The sequence below is a fragment of the Dermochelys coriacea genome, chromosome 27 (genome assembly GCF_009764565.3).
Source record: "Dermochelys coriacea isolate rDerCor1 chromosome 27, rDerCor1.pri.v4, whole genome shotgun sequence".
In the NCBI taxonomy this organism is placed as follows: Eukaryota; Metazoa; Chordata; order Testudines; family Dermochelyidae; genus Dermochelys; species Dermochelys coriacea.
This window is the reverse complement of record NC_050094.1, coordinates 15,705,431-15,726,698: the sequence shown is the minus strand read 5'-3', so window position 1 is coordinate 15,726,698 and position 21,268 is coordinate 15,705,431. Positions and strand designations below refer to the sequence as shown.

The 21,268-nt window shown below is 44.8% G+C and overlaps 1 protein-coding gene and 1 long non-coding RNA gene across 4 annotated transcripts in view; one reads left to right on the top strand and one right to left on the bottom strand.

The window, feature by feature from the left end:
- Positions 1-5,170, top strand: part of BRCA1 (BRCA1 DNA repair associated) — a 50,732-nt gene extending 45,562 nt beyond the window's left edge. For all 3 annotated transcript variants that reach the window (XM_038385229.2, XM_038385227.2, XM_038385230.2), the window contains exons 21-23: positions 2,132-2,205; positions 2,769-2,829; positions 3,946-5,170. In XM_038385229.2, the coding sequence (XP_038241157.1) occupies positions 2,132-2,205; positions 2,769-2,829; positions 3,946-4,052 (242 nt within the window). In that variant the 3' untranslated portion in view covers positions 4,053-5,170. The remainder of the gene's footprint in view (positions 1-2,131; positions 2,206-2,768; positions 2,830-3,945) is intronic.
- Positions 3,759-8,774, bottom strand: LOC122457650. The gene is made up of 2 exons (XR_006277301.1): positions 8,668-8,774; positions 3,759-6,221 (listed from the first exon to the last, which is right to left on the bottom strand). It is a non-coding gene; the product is annotated as an uncharacterized LOC122457650 (long non-coding RNA).
- Positions 8,775-21,268: the final 12,494 nt, after the last annotated feature.

Below are 21,268 nucleotides of genomic sequence, written 5' to 3'. Positions count from 1 at the left end.
AAGTGCTTTATTTAAAAAAATTTTTAAAAGAGTCTTGACAAATCTGGCTTATAGATTTTGTACTGAATGTGGCAGATGTCAGTCCTCTAAATTGTCAGAAATATCAAAGGACTAGATTGTCACCCTCCAACTGAGCTGTACTTGCTACTGCATGTAGCACCACTGAAATAAATATTACTTGTGGGGTCAGGTACTACTCACCCTGAGGTGAGGATGGAAAATTCAGGCCTATGTAAACAGCCCAATCAGAGAGAGAATCTTGTCCCTCCTGGCCCCATCTGCCCAAGTGTCTGTAGAAGACTGTTCAATTCTTCTTATTACTCAGTAGGCAATTCTTAGAAGAATCTACTTAGCCAGAAGTGCCTAATTTCATGATTATGCTCCCTCGTTATGGAAAAATCTTTGGACAGTGTCTGTAGGGTTGCCAGGTGTCCGGTTTTCAACCAAAACACCTGGTCGAAAAAGGACCCTGGCGACTCCAGTCAGCACCACTAACCAGGCTGTTAAAAGTCCAGTTGGTACGGGGCTGGCAGGCTCCCTACCCAGCTCCGCATGGCTCCCGGGAAGCAACTGGCATGTCCCTCCAGCTCCTAGGCATAGGGATGGTCATGGGGGCTCCATGTGCTCCCCCCGCCCCAAGCGCCGGCTCTGTAATTCCCGTTGGCCAGGAACTGCAGCCAATGGGATCTGTGGGGACAGTGCCTGTGGCCGGGGGTTGCACGTGGAGCCCTCAGGTCCCCCCTATGCCTAGGAGACTGAGGGACATGCTGGCTGCTTCCTGGGAGCCACCTGAGGTGAGTGAGCTGCACCCCTCACCTCCTCCCGCACCTCTGCCCTAGCCCAGATCCCCCTCCTGCACTCCGCACCCCTGAGCCCCTGCCCGGATCCCTCTCCTGCACCCCAACCCCCTACCCCAGCCCAGTGAAAATGAGCGAGTGAGCAACGGAAGGAAGGGTGATGGAGTGAGCAGGGGTGGGGCCTCAGAGAAGGGGCAGAGCAACAGTGTTCAGTTTTCTGCAATTAGAAAGCTGGCAACCCTAAATGTCTCCCAGTCCCATCAGTGTCTGCCTTGGCCACATAAAATGTTTTTAGATGTAATCCTTCCATTCAATGTTGGAAATTTTCGGTTCACATTTATAAAAAAAAAAAAAAAAAAAAAGGCACGCAGATGTGTAAGCACCACGATCTCTGGAAAAAGCTTATGTACTCCCTGTTGAACATTTGAAGTTATTTGAGTACTTTTCTGCCTACACAGCTCCTACCCATTATCTTCTTAACAAATTGAGACTGCCACAGTGTAACTTTATCTCTTCCTGATCTTACAGAAGAGCAGTTGTGAAAAGTAAAATACACATATTAAAGCCTGCAATTATGTACATAGGATAAGTAGATGAAAAGGATTGAAGCTTTCTCATTAGTTTAAAGCTGCAAGTATGTGGAGTCTCTTTATGGAGACCATTAAGCAGCAAAACTTGTAGCTTAACTTTTCAGTAGTAGAAGCACATATCTTCCCATCTTTGCTCTTCATTCTCTTCCCTGCAACAAGCTCTGATTTGTCCAGTATCACATTTATTTCTGACTGGATGAATTATCCCCACATCTCTTGACATTTACAGTAATTACCACAGCATGTGCAGTGCTCACTCCTAGTGCTGTGATGAGCAATTACAGACTCCTTCTGCTTAGGAGATTTTGTTATGTTTTTTCATCAAGAGTTCAGCAAATTAATGGGAATTAAACACTCTCTGGCTAGTTTGTGTTAATGAGAAATTATCCCAGATCTCTAACTTTTTATTTCAATTGTAATTTCATGCTTTAGCTCTGTAAGTTAAGATGACTGGCAGCATTTTTTCTCTGGGCTGTTTATCTGCCTGCGACCCTGAGGGTCCCATGATGGTTCTCCCTGCTGAAGAACCTAGGATAAGACTTTAGTAATAATTGGCCTGCACAGGCTAGTAAGAGCAGGGCTCCTTGTTCTCTGCTTATCCCACAAATAAAGGGGATAAAATTATTTCACTTGTAACAGCCACACTAGCAAGGTGTGGAGAACCAGGGCTGGATCTCTGACATGCTGGTCCCCAGGGCAGTGCAGTCATAATTGTAACGTGCTACTTTTGTCTGACTTAATCAGGTGATCTAGAGTGGATGGTGGAGCTTTGTGGCGCCTCAGTGGTGAAGCAGCCTCATCTGTTCACACACAAAGCTGTAAGTATTCAGTGATGATGGGTGTAAGGTAAACTGTCCTATTGATTTCCCACCCAATAAATACTTAGTGATTTTTGGTGCTTGTAAAAGACTGATTTATGCAGATATAGATAGAGGTAGGCGCCGTTCACACTTCTGTGGGTGAACCAGAGGTTGATCTGTAGCAGTCCTTCTGTTCCAAGCTTGGCCTCTCCTGAGCACAGTGCCAGTAGTGTCAAGACACATGCTGGTCTTGCTGTGTTGAGGTTCACAGAGCACTGTGTACAAGCCACCTAACTCATCTCATTGGGGCTCACCTCTGGCTTCAGCTTTCGGGAGCAAAAAGGCTCTGGTGCATTAATTTATCATCACCAAGTCTCCCTGAACAGAAACTCATGTAGAATATTCTTACAAACTTAATACACTTTTTATTTTTCCTCCTCTTGACTCCTTCACTGGAGCTATGCAGTGAAGCAAAGAAATGCCCAGTTATTGCTATCTGCAGACAGACGGGAAGGATTGATTTTTATGTGATACAAATAATGGTAGCTATTTTTATCTTGTTTCTTATCTTGAAATCCTAGAACTCTACTGCTGTAATAGTTGTACAGCCTGATGCTTGGCTCGAATACGCAGGGTACAGAGGTAAGATTATATGGAGCTATGGATTGCTTTGTGGTGCACATGGTGAGTGCCTTAAGGTTCCACTGGTCTGGGTAATAGAATAGTAGTAAGGTTCTATGAAGGAAGCAGAATAAAGTCCTTTTATGTTTTGGAATTGGGAGCACATTTCTTCATTTCAAAACAGACACAGTTGGTCATTTCAAACTTTTCCCTTACCTATCTTGAGAGTAAACAAAGTCCTGAGAGGTGGTTTGCCAGACAGTCTCCTCGCCTGATGTATAGTAGGAAGGTTGTGATGAAATGTGAATGTAAATATGCAGTAAAATAAACTGCCAACCCATGTTCCCTGCATGTCTCCAGAGTCAGGTTTAACTGAAATTATCCCTGGCAGCAGGGCTACTTCCTAAAATTTACAGAGTTTAGGAGAGGCTTTGCTTTGTAGAGACCAGTGAGATTTAGTAGAAAACCTCAGCTGGGGCAAAAAACACCCAGGAACAAGCAGCCAACAATCTTCTTTTCCCAACCATTCAAGTGCCAGTACCCTAACCCCAAAATAAAATCTAAAAACCTCACTTGTCTCTGGTCATCCACCCCACTTATTTACAAAAGACACAGCCCCCTTGGCATTTAGTTTTCTGGGCAGTGGTTGGGACAAGAGGATCCCTGAGTTCCTCTCTCTCCACACCTCACCTAAACTGAAAAATGGATGTAATCCGGGAGCATTTTAATGCCACAAACACCTTTTTGTGCCATCCTCCCCTAGGAGTGTGTCCTCACGTGTCTAGAAACATGACCTACACACTGAATGTGTGTGTGCATGGAGAAGCTGAGAGTCTGTGATTTGGAAATCCTTTAGCAATGCTTATCAAAAACTGCTCAGCTCTCTTACCTTTATTAGTCTCTCTTGTATGGTAGTTTAAAGAGTTCCTGTGTAGATACTGGCAGTTTGCCAAGTGGCCATGAAACAGCTGCATTTTATGCAATGTCAGGACATGTAGAGTAGTAGCCACCATGTAACTGATTTGAAATGATATTTTGAACACTGTTAATGAAAATAATGCTGAAATAGACAGCTCACAATCTGAATCTCACACTGATTTGCAGATATTATTTTATCATTCATATTTTGTTTTGCAGTAATCCAACAGAAGTGTACTGCCATGGTGACCCGAGAGTGGGTTTTAGACAGCGTTGCATGCTATGAGTGCCAGGAGTTTGATACCTACCTTGTGTCCCAGTCATGATGGTGCTGCTGCTCTTCTGTTCCCATCACTCAGAAATCCTTATCAGTGCAGGCACTTAAGGACTAGGTATTTTTAGAATATCTTGTACACCATGTGTCTTTTAATAAGCAATGTTGTTTCAAGACAAATTATCCAAAGTTTTACTTAAATCAGCACAAAAAATATTTAATTCTGCCTTTGCACCATAAAAGTTACTTAATGGCTACTGTTTAAAGACTGTAAAACTTCTTGCTCGAAGTAGCCCTATAAAATTTATGTAAAGTGAGTCAAACAAATTTGTCACCTATCAGGAATATAAAGCCGGACCTCCAAAGAGAAACAATAATGCATTATTTACCATCCCAGCCAGATCCTGATTATTTACTCCAGGATGTTTTGGAAACATAACTATTTACAAGAGTTATATGGAGCTTGGGGCTTGAATTAACTCAGCAGCGCAAGTGCCATTTATCTCCCTGATTTTTGTTTGCATAAATACCCACTCTATAGTGCTTATACCAACACATTGAAATATAACCATTTTGGGATTAGTGGTACATCAACTCATTTTATTCTGGACCATTGAAAAAGCTCTTTTGAAAATAGTACAAACAGCTCTTTTGTTGTTTGTTGGTACTTAACACAATTTCTCCATCCTAAAGACTTATCTACAAGAAAGAGCCTAAAAAAGAAGCCAACTTAACCAGCAGTCACTAAGAAGTTAAAGTAAATCAGTCCTTAACCCCCATTAGTGATTGCTCTGTGATAATTTTAGTTCTATGAGAGTATTTGTAGCATCCTGATGTAGTAGTAAACAAGATGCATTGTCATATTCCTGCTACCTATAATAAGCCCTAAAAAACTCTTTGATCATAATACTTCATGCCTGCAAAATGAGAGGTCACAAGGAGAAAGAACATATTGCTTTTGCCTGTTGCCAAGGAATCAACCTTCATAAATAATATTGTACTTTCAGAGTAGAAAGAGAAACTGTTTTCATAGTTATATTTTTAAAAAAATTATAGTACAGTTCAAATAATTGTTTGATACAATGACCTGCAGTAGGCTGGTCTAGAATATTTGTATAAAGTATATTTGTAAATGTCAGAATAAAAGCAAATAAATGTGACAGGCAAGTATTTTCCTTAGTTGTACAGCTCTCTGGGTGTGAATCAGCCATTCAGCCTTGGCACTGAGACTCGTATGGAAATATTTCTAAAGTCTAATCTCCTGGCAATGGGGGGAGGTGGAGGAGGAGGCCAGCTGGAAGAGATTTTTATAATTGTACATTGGAATTTCAGAGCTGGAGACACAATTGTATGTAGGCTCCATCAGAATGAGAAGCAGATGTGTTATCAAGTGTCAAACACAGGCAGATGTAGTCTAGCTAGGGCTTACTACAAGTAGGATGGGTGCTGGGAGCATTTGCCTCAGTCTACTTATATTGCCGTTTTTCCTTTTTTTTTTTTGGTTCCTTTTTCAAGCTTGTGTGACAGTATTTCATAACTGTCACGGCTGCTCAGCACAGCCTCACTTTCAGGCTGACATTCCTCTTATCTGTAGAGTCCACATTGGCTTTATCTACCTTTCGAAAGATTATAGTTATCAGGGTAAATGTTGCTTGATAGATGAGAGGGAAAAGCCGAGCCCCTCTCACAGCTGCCACTGTGAAATTGTTCCTCTGATTTGGACACGAGTTGTCCTTTCTAGGACGTAACGTAATAGTTCCTGCTAGATTATTGTCAATAGGCACAATACGGGAGGCTGTCCTCCTCCCTCTGTGAAAAGCTGCGTTATAGGTGACAAGGTCTCTGGAACCTGTTTCTAAGCAGTACCATGTGCAAATTTTGCACAGTAATCTGCATCTGAGTTAAGCTTTGAGTGAAAAGTTCAATTATTTTGAGAAACCAGTTGAGGATTACTCTACTTTTTTTTACGTTTCCATAGGGATTCATTGAAGCCGCAGCTTGCCCCTCCGCCCTGAGGTGTATTTTCTGGTTTTGGATGCGTTAGAACTTTATGTTCACCAGATCACTTTCTCTTTCCTCCTCATTCTGTTTGCCATTTAAAAAAAAATTACCAGCTTTAGGTCAGCTCCAGGGCAGTGCCTTAAACTGGAGACTAGGTGCCAGTTCCCTCACTCTCATATTTCAGGTCAGGATGGGGCTGGGACTCCTGCAAGAGCAGCCTCTGAAAAAAGGGAGAATCACATCACATAGTGGTGAACCTCCACCTCATGGGCAAAGTTTATGGATGTCATAGGGAGCTCCCAGGGTGAGGGTCTAGAGCTCAGAGAAGGACTTACAGAGCCTGCAGGGGGAAATGAAATAGCTTCACCCAATTTAAAATTTGGTTAAATTATATGGCTTCAATAAATTACAGTTGGCACCTCATTCCCCATCATAAGGGGCTCTTTGTTAGCATAGATTCAGATTTATATTGTATTGGCATGTTTCTTGCAGCTTTCTAGTATCTCTGTCCTGAGACTTTTCTCTGTTCCCTGTGATGTGAAAAGGCTGCATTCCGACACATCGCTGATGCGTAACGACTGAAACCAAGCCCCTAGGACATAGCAGATTCTGCAGCTAAACTATGGGTATCTGCTGTAGTCTGACAGTACTCTGCAGCTAAAAGCTCAACTGCCAGCTTCATCAGGACAATCTGAGGTTAAGCTCCTAGTGATCAGGATCGTGTGCCCTTTGTGATATCCTGTGGTGACTTGTGTGCAGAAGGTGAATCCAAAAAAGATCTTAGACATATCTAAAGCACTTAGGATAAGACACTGAACAAAATTATGAATAAGCATGAAGCTCCAGAACGGCTTTTCTCTCTCCATGCTCCTGGATTGCCGGGGTTGCGCTTAGCCAATGATTTATACTGATGATGTGTTATTGTTAGGGAAAGCATTATCGAAAAGGGGTGACTTACATTTCTATCTGAACACAATAGGGCTGAGGCTCAATCAGATCTCTAACTCAGCATTTCTCAGACTTAGGTCCTTGACTCCTCCCCCTCCCTCCCAGTGCCTCCTGCACGCTGTGGAACAGCTGTTCAGCAGCGTGTAGGAGGTGCTGGGAGGGAGGGGGAGGAGGCGGGAAGTAGAAGACGGAGTGGGTCTGGGTGGAATGGGGGTGGGGCCTGGGGCTGAGCAGGGGGCTTGGGGGTCCACAACATTTTTAAATCAAAATGGGGGTCCTGGGGTTACTAAAGTTGGAGAATTGCTGCTCTAATTCCACTAAACAGCAGTGGGCAATAGCTAGCTTGCAAAGCATTGAAATGATTCAAAACTAACAAGCTTTCCTATGATTTGAGCAGTAGGTATAAATTTAACTGGTTCTCAGATTTTACTCTCAGGCATGGAGAGGGATGGCAATGTCTGTATGAAGTCTGAGTAAACAATATTGCGATGGCAGAACTAACACTTAGATTCAAGTTTCAGAGTAGCAGCCGTGTTAGTCTGTATTCGCAAAAAGAAAAGGAGTACTTGTGGCACCTTAGAGACTAACAAATTTATTTGAGCATAAGCTTTCGTAAGCTACAGCTCACTTCATCGGATGCATTTGGTAGAAAATACAGTGGGGAGATTTATATACACACAGAGAACATGAAACAATGGCTTTTATCATACACACGGTAAGGAGAGTGATCACTTAAGATGAGTCATCACCAGCAGCAGGGGGGGGAAAGGAGGAAAACCTTTCATGGTGACAAGCAAGATAGGCCATTTCCAGCAGTTAACAAGAACATCTGAGGAACAGTGGGGGGTGGGGTGGGGTGGGGGGGAGAAATAACATGGGGAAATAGTTTTACTTTGTGTAATGACTCATCCATTCCCAGTCTCTATTCAAGCCTAAGTTAATTGTATCCAGTTTGCAAATTAATTCCAATTCAGCAGTCTCTCATTGGAGTCTGTTTTTGAAGCTTTTTTTGTTGAAGGATAGCCACCCTCAGGTCTGTAATCAAGTGACCGGAGAGATTGAAGTGTTCTCCGACTGGTTTTTGAATGTTATAATTCTTGACGTCTGATTTGTGTCCATTTATTCTTTTACGTAGAGACTGTCCAGTTTGACCAATGTACATGGCAGGGGGGCATTGCTGGCACATGATGGCATATATCACATTGGTAGAAGTGCAGGTGAAGGAGCCTCTGATAGTGTGGCTGATGTGATTAGGCCCTATGATGGTGTCCCCTGAATAGATGTGTGGACAGAGTTGGCAACGGGCTTTGTTGCAAGGATAGGTTCCTGGGTTAGTGGTTCTATTGTGTGGTGTGTGGTTGCTGGTGAGTATTTGCTTCAGGTTGGGGGGCTGTCTGTAAGCAAGGACTGGCTAGATTCAAGTGTATCCAGTGAGGGAGAAATTGGAAGATTCTTGAGAATAGCAGACTTAATTTGGATGTCTCACACTACACCAGCAGAAAGGTCGAGCCAAGTAAAATCCTTGGAAAAACAGCAATATCTGTAACTACCGCTGCTAAAAGCAAATGCTGAAGTGAAGGGATACTCATCAAGAGCTTAAATAGTTTATATCCACTGTAATAGGGTATATGCCTGGTAAAGGTCTGAAAATACAATTACATAAATTCCTGAAGAAGCACCTAAAAGGAGTAGATGAAAAGTCTCTCAATAGCACCTACCATTTGAGATTGTGTCCACAGTTCAAAATCTCCCATATCAGTCTGCGTTGCAGGAAGTGTGAGAAAATGAATGCTGTTTCATCGGTGGAGTGATGAGAGCAGCTATAGAACAACGCTTCCTCAGCTCTTGTCTCCTAATGCCCCTACTCTACTTGCGCTACATTGATGACATCTTCATCATCTGGATCCATGGAAAAGAAGCCCTTGAGGAATTCCACCAGGATTTCAACAATTTCCATCCCACCATCAACCTCAGCCTGGACCAGTCCACACAAGAGATCCACTTCCTGGACACTACGGTGCTAATAAGCGATGGTCACATAAACACCACCCTATATCGGAAACCTACTGACCGCTATTCCTACCTACATGCCTCTAGCTTTCATCCAGATCATACCACACGATCCATTGTCTACAGCCAAGCGCTACGATATAACCGCATTTACTTCAACCCCTCAGACAGAGACAAACACCTGCAAGATCTCTATCATGCATTACTACAACTACAATACCCACCTGCTGAAGTGAAGAAACAGATTGACAGAGCCAGAAGAGTACCCAGAAGTCACCTACTACAGGACAGGCCCAACAAAGAAAACAACAGAACGCCACTAGCCATCACCTTCAGCCCCCAACTAAAACCTCTCCAACGCATCATCAAGGATCTACAACCTATCCTGAAGGACGACCCATCACTCTCACAGATCTTGGGAGACAGGCCAGTCCTTGCTTACAGACAGCCCCCCAATCTGAAGCAAATACTCACCAGCAACCACACACCACACAACAGAACCACCAACCCAGGAACCTATCCTGGGAACAAAGCCCATTGCCAACTCTGTCCACATATCTATTCAGGGGACACCATTATAGGGCCTAATCACATCAGCCACACTATCAGAGGCTCGTTCACCTGCGCATCTACCAATGTGATATATGCCATCATGTGCCAGCAATGCCCCTCTGCCATGTACATTGGTCAAACTGGACAGTCTCTACGTAAAAGAATGAATGGACACAAATCAGACGTCAAGAATTATAACATTCAAAAACCAGTTGAAGAACACTTCAATCTCTCTGGTCACTCGATTACAGACCTGAGGGTGGCTATCCTTCAACAAAAAAGCTTCAAAAAGAGACTCCAACGAGAGACTGCTGAATTGGAATTAATTTGCAAACTGGATACAATTAACTTAGGCTTGAATAGAGACTGGGAATGGATGAGTCATTACACAAAGAAAGTAAAACTATTTCCCCATGTTATTTCTCCCCCCCACCCCCCACCGTTCCTCAGATATTCTTGTTAACTGCTGGAAATGGCCTACCTTGCTTGTCACCATGAAAGGTTTTCCTCCTTCCCCCACCCCCCGCTGCTGCTGATGGCTTATCTTAAGTGATCACTCTCCTTACCGTGTGTTTGATAAACCCATTGTTTCATGTTCTCTGTGTGTGTATATCAATCTCCCCTCTGTTTTTTCCACCAAATTCATCCGATGAAGTGAGCTGTAGCTCACGAAAGCTTATGCTCAAATAAATTTGTAATTCTCTAAGGTGCCACAAGTACTCCTTTTCTTTTTGCGTATACAACCTTCTGTCACAGTTTCAGGGTAACTCTCCCCCACCCCTACCTCTGTGGTCCACTGCAGGAGTGCCCAGTTAGGCTTCAGGTCTCCAGCCTTTGCCTGTTTCTGGGCACTCCCTTCTGACCAGGCAGTTTTAAGGCTGCACAGCTCCCTGCCTTACACTGTGATATCCCCAGCCAGCCAGGCTGTCTAACGGGCAGCACCTGCATTTTTCTCTCTCACAGGTCTATGAGCAGTGTTTTGCCTGCAGTTACTAGTGATCACACAGCTCTTTCTAGCAAGCACCTTTGTTCTTAAGTAACAATATTACAGAGAAACGTAATAAACAGATTTAAACACACATGAAATATAGCACAAGTCATACATCAGTCTGCTGGGGCCCTTCTGGAAGAGTGGAGGGCCCCCCTTGGACGGACAGTGCTGAACATTTGATGGATCAGAAAGAAGGCCCGGAGTGCATTTAAAAGCAGCCTTTTTATGCCAAAAGCCCTTTCACTGTTGGTCTCTGCAAAATGCAGTTTGAACCAGTATACACCAGTATCCCTGAGGGGTTGGGGGGTGTTAAGTGGCACCTCTCTGGAGGAGTTTACAACCTAAGTGATTCACCTTAATCTCCCTCCACTGTTTTGGTTCCTGGGAACTCTCCCTGCTGGATTTGCAGGCAGCCCCAGGCCCACGTGATGTATAACTATACAGTATGGTCCCCAAAGATAGCACATGGGATTGGAATGTCTGTCACATACCCTGCACCCATGTCATCCCAAGAATGAGCTAATCATGGCTACAGCCATTACAGAAAGGCCACACACAATAAGCCATAGGATACAGGGGCTCTGCATAAAGTTACACAAAATGCAAAACTCGGGCAAAGGGCTGAAGAGAGAGGCCTTGAGCAGTGATTCTTTGTGCAGAGGTTTCCTGTTTGTGTCAGTTTGTTTTGGATGAAAGTTGGATTTTCCTAGATTACTGAGGGATTAGAACAGTTGTGGCTGATGTTGCCACTGCACTGTCTTCCTGTAAATATGCATGACAGTATGTGTTTGTGTTTGGATGGGTATAAATTTTGGCGGATTCTTATTTATTTTTGGTTGTGGTTGGAAAGTTTCCTTGATGATCTGCTCCCGATTGTTACAACATACAGGTGTAGGGGGAAATAAGGAGAGAGAATGCAGGGACAGCCTATCAATTACTGTTAAAATAACAAGAAAAAGGGGGAGACTCAATTAATAGAATTGACACTGGCTCTTTAGTTTACCAATTAGTTGGGTCTTTCAGCTCCACTGGTCCCAGTCCTGCTCTTGTGAGTGGTCCTCGGAAGTCACTATTATTGACCCCTGGGAAGTGAACTGGATGGGGTCTCGGTCCAGTTCCTAGTAGTGCAGATGTCAGTCACAAACACAATACTAATTAGATTGTTCCCTTTGTTGTGAGCATCATGGCAGAGGCCTGAGATTGAGTTATGGAGACTGAATGCACCTCTCGCACCTGGAAAGATATAATTAAGATTGCTCTCCAGATAAGGTAGTAGTAGAGCTGCATCTCCCTTCCTCCTCCTATGTCTGACTTTTACACCTACTGCAATGATGGTGGTGGAGTCTAATAGTAACTACAGCTGCCAAGAGCAAATTTCTATTGGCATGAGCCCCAGCTGTCTGCATTCATGTCAGAAATGGTCATCGCTGCCTCTGCCTTGGAGTCTTCACAAAAGTTGATCCAAAACCAGAATGTAGCTTCCTCCAGAGAGGAAAACGTGACATTTGCTTTCCAGGAGGCTGATTGGAATTCTGAAGGTGGAAAGTGGACATAGTCACCATCACCCCTTCTCTGCATAGGTCCCCTTTCCTTCAGTGTCACAGGTATGTGCTGAGGTAAAGCAGGTGACTTGAGAGAAGATGCCCTACTCTACCTTGTAGTGCTAAGAATCAGAGGGCCAGGCTGAAATAACTTGCCTACCTGGAATAGTAAGTTAAAGCATCCGAATCTGGCCCTAGGTGAGCAGGGCCATGTTTAACCATCTTTTCTCTCTCCCTTCTCTGCATCTGTTATAGACTCTTCTCCTTTGATGCACTTTGGTTTTACGTTTTCTTGGAAGGACCACATCACGTTTCTAACTTTCATTTTATTTGTTGTTATTCCCTCTCTCATCCCTACATCTGTATAACAGTTTTTATCTTGGACTTTAATTTCCTCCAGTAACTTCTGTTCTGTACAGCTCCTGCCCCCTTGCTACAATCTCCCAGCAGCCACACTGCCTCCTCAATCTGAAACCTATTCCTCTTTCGAAGTTCTCTAATGAGGTTATTACCTCCTTCAAGGAATCCAGCCTCTCTGTCACTGCTTGGCTGCCTCTAACAATAAGGAACGTTTTACAAGATTCTAATGGCTATCACAACCTGAAAGGGGCCCAAAATGTCACATCAGCTCTTGAATAAGTTCCAGCTCAGCGAAGAAAACTCTGTTTTGATTTTCCTAGGTTGATTTTTGGTCCCTTAACTTCAGATAAATAAAACAGTGAGGAAAACTTAAGCAAGATGTAAAGAAGGCTGGCTTGAACCCATGTTCTCTTGCCCCATCTCTTGTTTGCTCTTTATTCTGTGTGTCTAGCTTCAGTCCTCCTGCAGTTTGGGAACATGAATGTCATCTCGTCAAGTCTAAGTTCAGTCCCTCTCCAGATATCTAACCTGACTTCCCTGGAGTGTGAATGTGGGATCCTCGCTGAAATAACAGTTTGTCTTAGATGTTCAAATATTGCATTAATGAGGCCATATAGAGGTCTGGATAGACAGTCTCTTTAGGAGCTGGTGAATAAGCAGGTGAAAGTATTCTGTTTTCCTACAGCATGTGTGTGCACATGCAACTAATGCTAGGCCAATGGACTGCATGTAAAATAGAAAACAGGAAACTGGAACATGAGGCTAAGGCAACAATGAGTATTGTCATAGCATCTCCTCTGGATTAGGTTGGCTGATCCTGAGTGTCCATAGCTACTGTGAGCTCATATGCCTGTCACTCAGAGGCCTGCTATAATAGAGACCTACAGGGATCAAATTCGACTATATGTGACTTAAAAACAAAAAATCTAACTCATGGCTGAGTATTACAGCGGAAAGCTACATGGTTTTGTGATGTTAGAAGCCTGTTTTTGGAAGTGCTTGACCATCTTGCTTATCAGTGCATTAAATCGGTTGTACTGCTCACTCATGAGATGCATTCCAGAGCTTACCATGTGGCATGTAAAATCCCTTGCCTTAATGTTAATTCAGGCAAGCATTTGTTTCTAGGAGAGACAGCTTGAAACGAGTCACTTTTCTGCAGACTGGTGTATAGAAAGTTTGGGCAAGATTTTTAAATGTTGGTGCTCAACATTAATCACCTGAAGACGTGAGCACCCATTGCACCTGTTGATGTCAACTGGAGTTGTGAGTGCTCGGCCTCTCTGCAAATCTCGCTGCTTATTTAGGTACCTGTCATTAGCCACCCAGTTTTGAAAATATTGGCTTTGGTCTCTCAAAAGTGTGTTTCTCCCTGTGTAACTAAACATGGCTCGCCAAAGCTAAAGACTGAAGTTGAAAGTGCTGCCTTTGTGGAGGGAAGGTTTAACACAAAGCAGCATTGCAGGGACTCCAATTGTCTGCTGAAGATTTTGCATTGCTTAATTTCAAATGGAGGAGTCAAGCGCTGCTACAGTTGACATTCTTGTGGGAAATGCTCTATACTCAGCAGGCTTAATACCAGGGACACAGAATCTAATTGGAGTTTGCTTTGTAGCTTGTGACTTAGGAATGGTAAATTAAGGCAATGATAGCCTGTAGGAAAGGTAAGACAAAGCTGACAGCAGCTTTTCTGAGGCAGCATGCAGGCCTTGCACAAATTGCTCTGCCCAGTTTATTATCTTGCAGCACTTCTGGATACTGTCATGTGCATCTGTATGAAATATTGGTGTTCCCCTCTCACCAGAAGGCCGGAGAGTTTTTCAGTTTCCAGCATATATGTGCACTTAATGCCGAGGCAGCTTTACCTCTTGGTGGGGCCTTGGAAGAATCAATTTTCCTTGTCTTCAGAATTCACAGTGTAATCTTAATCCACCGAATATGTCTTGGTCTGAGTGACCCCTCAAACAAAGGCAGTCTGTATGTAGCTTTATCACTGGCTTGCTGGAAAAGGCTCACTCCAGCAGACAGGTCCTCCCGTGTTTTGTGATTTCTGTCGGTCTGCGATTGTGTGACTTCAGCAGCCCCGGGTCCTGCTGAAAAGGTGGGGCTGGATCACATGCAAGTACTCCTGGGAGTCTGGATAATGGTGGGTTTAAAGTTGGTGTCAGCAGGTAGCAGCCCCCTGAACTATCCATATTTTAAAAGTGGGAATGATAGATTGTCCTATAAGACCTTGCAGTCATTTGTTACTTGGAGAATCTCCCTTTTCTCTTTTTTTTTAAACACAAAAGCCCTGGATGCAGGATCCCTGGGCCAGATTCAGTAGTGATGTAAACAGAGGTGCACGCTACAAGCTAAGGGAGCATGGCGGAGAAAGAAATTTAAATGGACATGAGATAAAGTAGAGGAGGCCCTCCTTTCACTTATGCTTCCCAGTTACTTGTCTTCCCTGCATCACGTCTTCCTCAGTGTATCAGGCATGCTCACTCTGCACACCAAATCAGTGCAAGTTATGCTGCTCACACTAGCCACCTATGCCCATTCTTTGGCTAACTTACTCCCTGTTTTCCCAGAGATCTAAACGGGGTGGCGGGACTACTCCTATTTACACCAGGTCTGAATTTGGGCCCCTTGTTTATAACTGTAGGACCAGTTCTGGCTCCAGTCATGTTCCCTTATAGAAAGCAGTTTTCAAAGGCGGTTCAGCACAAGAGCTGGTTAGCTGTCTTGTTGTAGCTGTCTGCACCCATGGGAGGGTGATGGGGCAATGGGAGCATCTGCTCTGGGCATTCTGAAGAAAGCTCTGACAGTGTCCTGTGATGTACAGACTAAAATCATAATGTGCCTCAAGGTGCTTTGGAAAGGGAGTGAAAAGTCTCCAAGCTCAGGCCCACTCCCTCCTATATCTGGCTGTTCCCACAGAATCGGTCTGGCCCTGGAAGCTCTGTGGCTTTGTAAGAGTAGCTGGTTCTGAATGATGGGTAGCGGCAAAGAGCCCAGACCACGTCAGGTGGTTGTCATTTGGCCCACAGTTGCTATGTCAACCTGATAGCATTTTGCTTTTACCTGGTGGCATCGATGTAGGTGGGGATTGCAAAGGAAAAAGCAAGACGACTGGACTGCTACTCTTCCAGGAAGCAGGAGAGGGTACTTGCGCGTAGGAGTAGCAGGGCCGGGGAGGAGGGACAGCCAGATCACGTTTCCCAAATGAGTTGGCAGACAGAGTATCCGACTTTTAGCAGCTAATCGGACTCCATGTACAGGATTGCTTAACACTAATATCATCTATCACGGGCTCTTCAGCTCAAGCCAAAATATCACATTGAGCAAAGATGTATAACTTAATAAAAAATGTCTGTAGATTTAAACTCCATTGCCATTTTCGCTAGCGTGGTATAACTCCTTGAGTAGGCTATGTGGCAGGCTGTGTAGGGTGGTTCGTTCCCACGTGCGTTTCAGAGTTGGGAGGCATTTCCACTCTTGTTTCAGCAGAAGGGCTGTTCTGAGCGTTCCGTCCTGTTTCACCTTCTGCTCCATATCAAGGCACTTGCACTTTCAAGTGTTCTGGAAACTCCATAAAGCTTCTGTGCAACAGCCAAGCTGCTCAATGGAGCTGGTCAGTTTCCCTCAGCCCAACTTCGCCTTGGTGCAGGAAATGTGAGCTCAACTATTGTCCACACGCCATAAGCCTCCTCCCCGGAATGCAGCTAGGACAGAGGGAAGATTCAGGAGGCTTCGTCACAAACGCAGGCCTCTCCCTGTGCCACTTTATGGGCTGTGCTTTAGACCTCTTTAGAACTTGCTGATTTTGAGGGTGGAGATCTGGTGTATTAACGGGAATCGTGGAGTTCCTGAGGGGCAACGCCTACTGTACTTGTACTGTACTGTACTTGTACCTGGACGTGACTGCTCCATCTCTCACCTGCATACTTTCTCTCTTTCCTTCACTGGGGGATGGTGTTGCTCAGATCCCAGCATGTGGGAGTTACAATCTAGGCCTGTTTCCAATTGGGCTTCTTTCCAAAGGCATTGCTAAGGACTGAATGGGATTAGGGAATCTGGTTCCAGTTTGATCCAAGGAGGTAGTGACCTAAAGCCATGTTACGTTCTGTGGAATGCTTTGGTAGCCCCAGCCTCCTCCCCCAGTGACTAGTGAACATTTTGTCAGCTGGCACCAGAGCTTGCATCACAGCAGGTATCCTGGGTATCACAAAAATTGGCAGCATCACAACTGCCACTAGCTTGGCTGCCTTGTCAGTTTTTGCAGAGGAGGCCATGGCTAGATGGACATGGAGCCTGACTTACCTTCTCACCCCTTCAAAGTGGTACCCCAGCCAAAGGCTGAGAAACAATGATGGGTCAGCGTGAGGAAGATTGTGTAAGGGGACTGTTGTTCCCTTACTAAAACTCAGTGGGGGTGTTTTGGTTGCTAACTCCCAGTACCAAAAGAAAGGGGAAAGGTTGATGGGAAATCAGGACCCTGAGACTGACAGTCCCCAGGAACACTGGGGAGAGGCCAGTGCTCCCGGTCAGCCTGATTGACAAGGCAGGCAGGCTAATCAGGGAGTCAGGAAGCCAGGGGGTCCCGTCCTCCGAGTGAGCTGGAATTGCCTGGGTCAGACAGTGGGGCCAAGCTAAGGGAGAGCTGGGGCCCGAGCTGAGCTGTGGAGCAGAGCTGGGCCAGATCCATAGGGGCCAGAGAAGCAGCCCAGGGAGCAGACCTGTCCTGGGAGCAGAGCTGCAGCAACCAGAGCCCGAGCAGCAGCCGTGCTGAGGCAGAGTGGTGGAGCTGGAGCCATCCGGAGCCGGGTGCGGTGAGCAGCTGGGGAGAGCGAGGGGGAACCCTGGGCAGCGGGCCCAGCGCAGGGAGACGCTCCCAGCCAAGACGCCCTGCAGGCCAGACTTGGAGGGGCATCGTAACCGGGGGGGAGGGGAAGCTGGGAAGAAGGGTCCTGCCACTTAGAGCCTGAGGGCGTGGGGCCACTGCCAGAGCAAGTGTTCGACCCGCAGCATCCCTGCAGCACAGCCAGGGCCTGAGAAGAAGGCCTGGGACTTGTGAGGAACAGACTGAACTGCCCTGACATTTCAGAGATGCTGGTTGTGATGTTCCCATGCCACAGAGCAGGGTGACAGGTTTTCCTTTAACCTTTCACTTTTTTTCCTTTTTTTTTTTTTTTTAGTTGATTGTTGTTTATTAAATTGTCTTTGCTTTGAATTGTATGTCGTGATCAGTGGGTCAGGGAAGCATCCAGAGCAGAGAGAGCACCCCGGAGTGGAGACACCCTAGCCCCTGCCCTAAGTGACCATGACAAGGTTGGGGGTCGAGCCCCCCAGGAATCCTGGGCCCAGCCTTGTCGGAGTTAAGAGGACTCTGCCACACAAGAGAGTGGAAGGGGAGCTCTCGAGGTCAGGCAGGCCTCTGGGTAAAGGAAGTGGGAGCGAGGACTCAAGTCCTTTCACTAGCCCACTTAACTGGGGTAGTGCATAAGCCAGGAAAGTTTCCCACAATAGCAGGACTGTTCCCTCACTTACACTTGTTTTGCCACAGCCAGTACAGCAGGGCTGGTTCTCTGGGAGGTGTCAGTGCAAGCACTGCTTCCTAAAAACAACTGAACTGCTAGAGTGAAGTGTGTCTGGGATCCAGTCTCCCTAGTCCTCGTCTGCAGGCTCTGCTGCCAAATCACTTTTGTGTGCCCATAGGTCTATATGGGGATTGGCTCACATGTTAATTCACAGACGGAGGAAATTCAAAATTAAGTCTGCCATAGTGTAGCCCAGCATTTCCCAAACTGTGTTCCGTGGAACACTGGTGTTCCACACGATGTGAATAGGTGTTCTGTGAAAGAATCTTAATTTTAAAAAAAGGGTTTTGCACTTGATTTTTCTACTACTTTATATGCGCTTTCCAGTTAGAAATTGTTAGTTCAAGTTATTTTAAATTTTTAATTTTGCTTTGTTTTATAAAATAAAATATATTTGAGCATAAATAATGCAATGTTTTTATTTGAAAACCAAATGACTACAAAATAATATTATAAGTGTTCCATAAATATATACCAGGTGTTCTGTGGCCAAAAAAGTTTGGGAAACGCTGGTGTAGCCTAACTTCCAGCCTCTTCTGTATCTCCTATCCCTTTCCCCGGCATAGCAGCAGGTGCAAATAATGTGACGTGGTTTATACATGCTTCACCTCCCTTATGCCTGGACAGAGCCATGCTTTGTTGGGCACAAATGCTACAAACACCAGCCTTAACTCCCACGTTCCTGTGCACTTGGCAGTGTTTGTCACACAGCTAACCTTGTTAACATTTAGAGAAACAAGGAAGGTGAAGTATTGTATTTTATTGGACCAACTTCTGTTGGTGAGAGACACTAGCTTCTGTCTCTCATATCCTGGGACCCACAAGGCTACACTACCCCTGCATACAACAAGTGTGTTAACTTTTAGCACTTTCACATTGATTAGTTCACAGCAAAGTTTGCTATAAGAGAGAGGTAGTGAACATGTCCCCTTTAAGAGTTCAAGGAACAGATGCTGTCCCACAGGGGCCACTGAAACAGCCCAAAGAAGTCTGTCAGGAAATTAGACTGAACTTGTGTGCTTGAATGGCATCTTCAGATCATTTGCTTACTGGGTGGGGTGGGGGAGAGAAGGGGAAACTGTTACAAGTGTCTCAATGTTTTGGATAGTCCTTGAATCTCTGCTACACCCATCTTTTAAAATTAAAACCAAAAGGAGTAATGAACAATGGGCTATGAAAACACAGCATTCTGAGAACAGAAGGAATATAGCTTTTAAAAAATTAAACTAGAATTTGATTGTTTTATTAATATTTAAATTACAACGAATCCACCAAGACTGTCTTACAATGCCAATATAGAAATATGCAAATACAACTTAAAAAAGCAATTACAGACTTCCCTTAAGATAACGAACAAATAAAACAAATGGTTTTGTAAGTTATTTTTATTGACTTTAATGACGTGAAATACACATCTGTGAGTAGTCAATGCTTCAGTTTGTGGGGAAGCGCTGGGCTGATTCAGATACAGAATGAATTAAGTCTGCATTGCAACTGGGGTGATTAGCAGTGTGCGAAGGAGTACTCTGAGCCCCACCATCTGGAGGCATGCAAGCTGGGAAAACGGAGCTGCTGTGGCTTAGTGACACTGAAAGCCTGGAAAGGGGATAAAAGTCCCACTGCAGCTTCCAGCAAGTCAGCGCTTGGTTCTGCAAGCTTGACGGTAGAGCTGGATGGGAAGAGAGGGTTGGGTCTTGTAATATCGGGGGTTTGTTTCATGTGTTCCCACAATAGTCATCGAGCCATGCTTCTCATTGCAAACGGGAAAGAATGGAGCCCAAAGACCAGTGGCCCAGGCCAAGTCCATAACATTCTGCAGCAGCCCTTCACCATATATTCAGCGAATGGAAAGAACTTCAATCAGAGAGAGAATCTGGTCTTGCTGATTGAATGTAATATGGGAAAATCATGCTAGATGTTTGCATGCTTGATGAAACAATCCTCTCAAATTGAATGATCAACATGTTGGTAGCAAACTCCTGCCATTCTGCCTCAGATCTTTCCCAGTCCCTAGGACTAGTGCATTTTGGCGTGCACACATCTCTTGTAACCAGAGCGGCAGAGACGGTGGAATAAACTGAGCACAGGCAAACCAGGTGCAGCAAAGCTCTTCATGAGACATCTTGGCTGGAAAGGGGAGAGCCTGGGACAAGCCCACATTTTGTGAGAGAGAGATGGATGCCCTAGTCCCGCTCCTTGTAGGAGCTCTTGTCCATACCTGATAAACAAAGCTTGCATAGGCAAAAAGTTCCCATCTCCATGTCAAAATCACACTTGCTGAGAGGAAGCACAAGAGGACTGGGGAGTTGGTGTGGGGGGGAGGACAGGTGCTAGGAATCCCTGGAATCTAATTCTATATTGGCCACTTTGTGACTCCCATTGATAAAATTGAATAGGAGGATCCACTTAGCAGGGATGTTGTGAAGATGAATCAGTTTATATAACACTTTGGAAATAAAGATCAAATGTTTGTGTAAGTGGTGCAATAAAATCTAAAATGTCTTGATTGACCATTATCAGGGGGTAGCCGTGTTAGTCTGTATCCACAAAAACAATGAGGACTCCAGTAGCACCTTAAAGACTAACATTTATTTGGGCAGAAGCTTTCGTGGGTAAAAAAAAAAACACTTCTTCAGATGAAGTGGTTTTTAGAAATGGTTTTTTACCCACGGAAGCTTATGCTCAAATAAATCTGTAGTCTTTAAGGTGCCACCGGACTCCTCGTTGTTTTTGATTCACCATGTCCACTCTCTCATGGTCCACGATGGGCATAAACATTTTGCAGACAGGAGCATTATGGGGCTGGGTTTTTTTGTGGGTGGGATACTTAACACCAGCTGGAACAGCCAACAGATTTCAATGACCACCTCGTATTTCCTAATATTAGGTCTTTATGTTAATCAAAGACTTGTCCAAACAGACACCTACCCACACCTGCCATCACTGTAGACCTCAGTGAAGGCCAAAAGCTCCATTTCTCTGGGTGCAGGGCTAGAAGAAGCAGTGTGAAAAGCTTTCATGTACAAATGCTTCAGCAGAGGAAAGTGCAATAAGTAAAGGGACAGTGAGATGCAGGTGGGGACAAGCAGACCCAATGCAGAACGTCGACGGGGATTATTGCAGCATCTTGGCACATCAGAGTGGACAAGGCTCATAAACAGAAAAGAGATTAATTCAAGTTCCCCTCTGGTGCTGAAGTAAGGGGTACAGGGATGCATTGTCATCTTTGGCACAATCCTTCTGACACAGGCAAACATCTTGCTGTGGACTGGCAGCAGTGGGT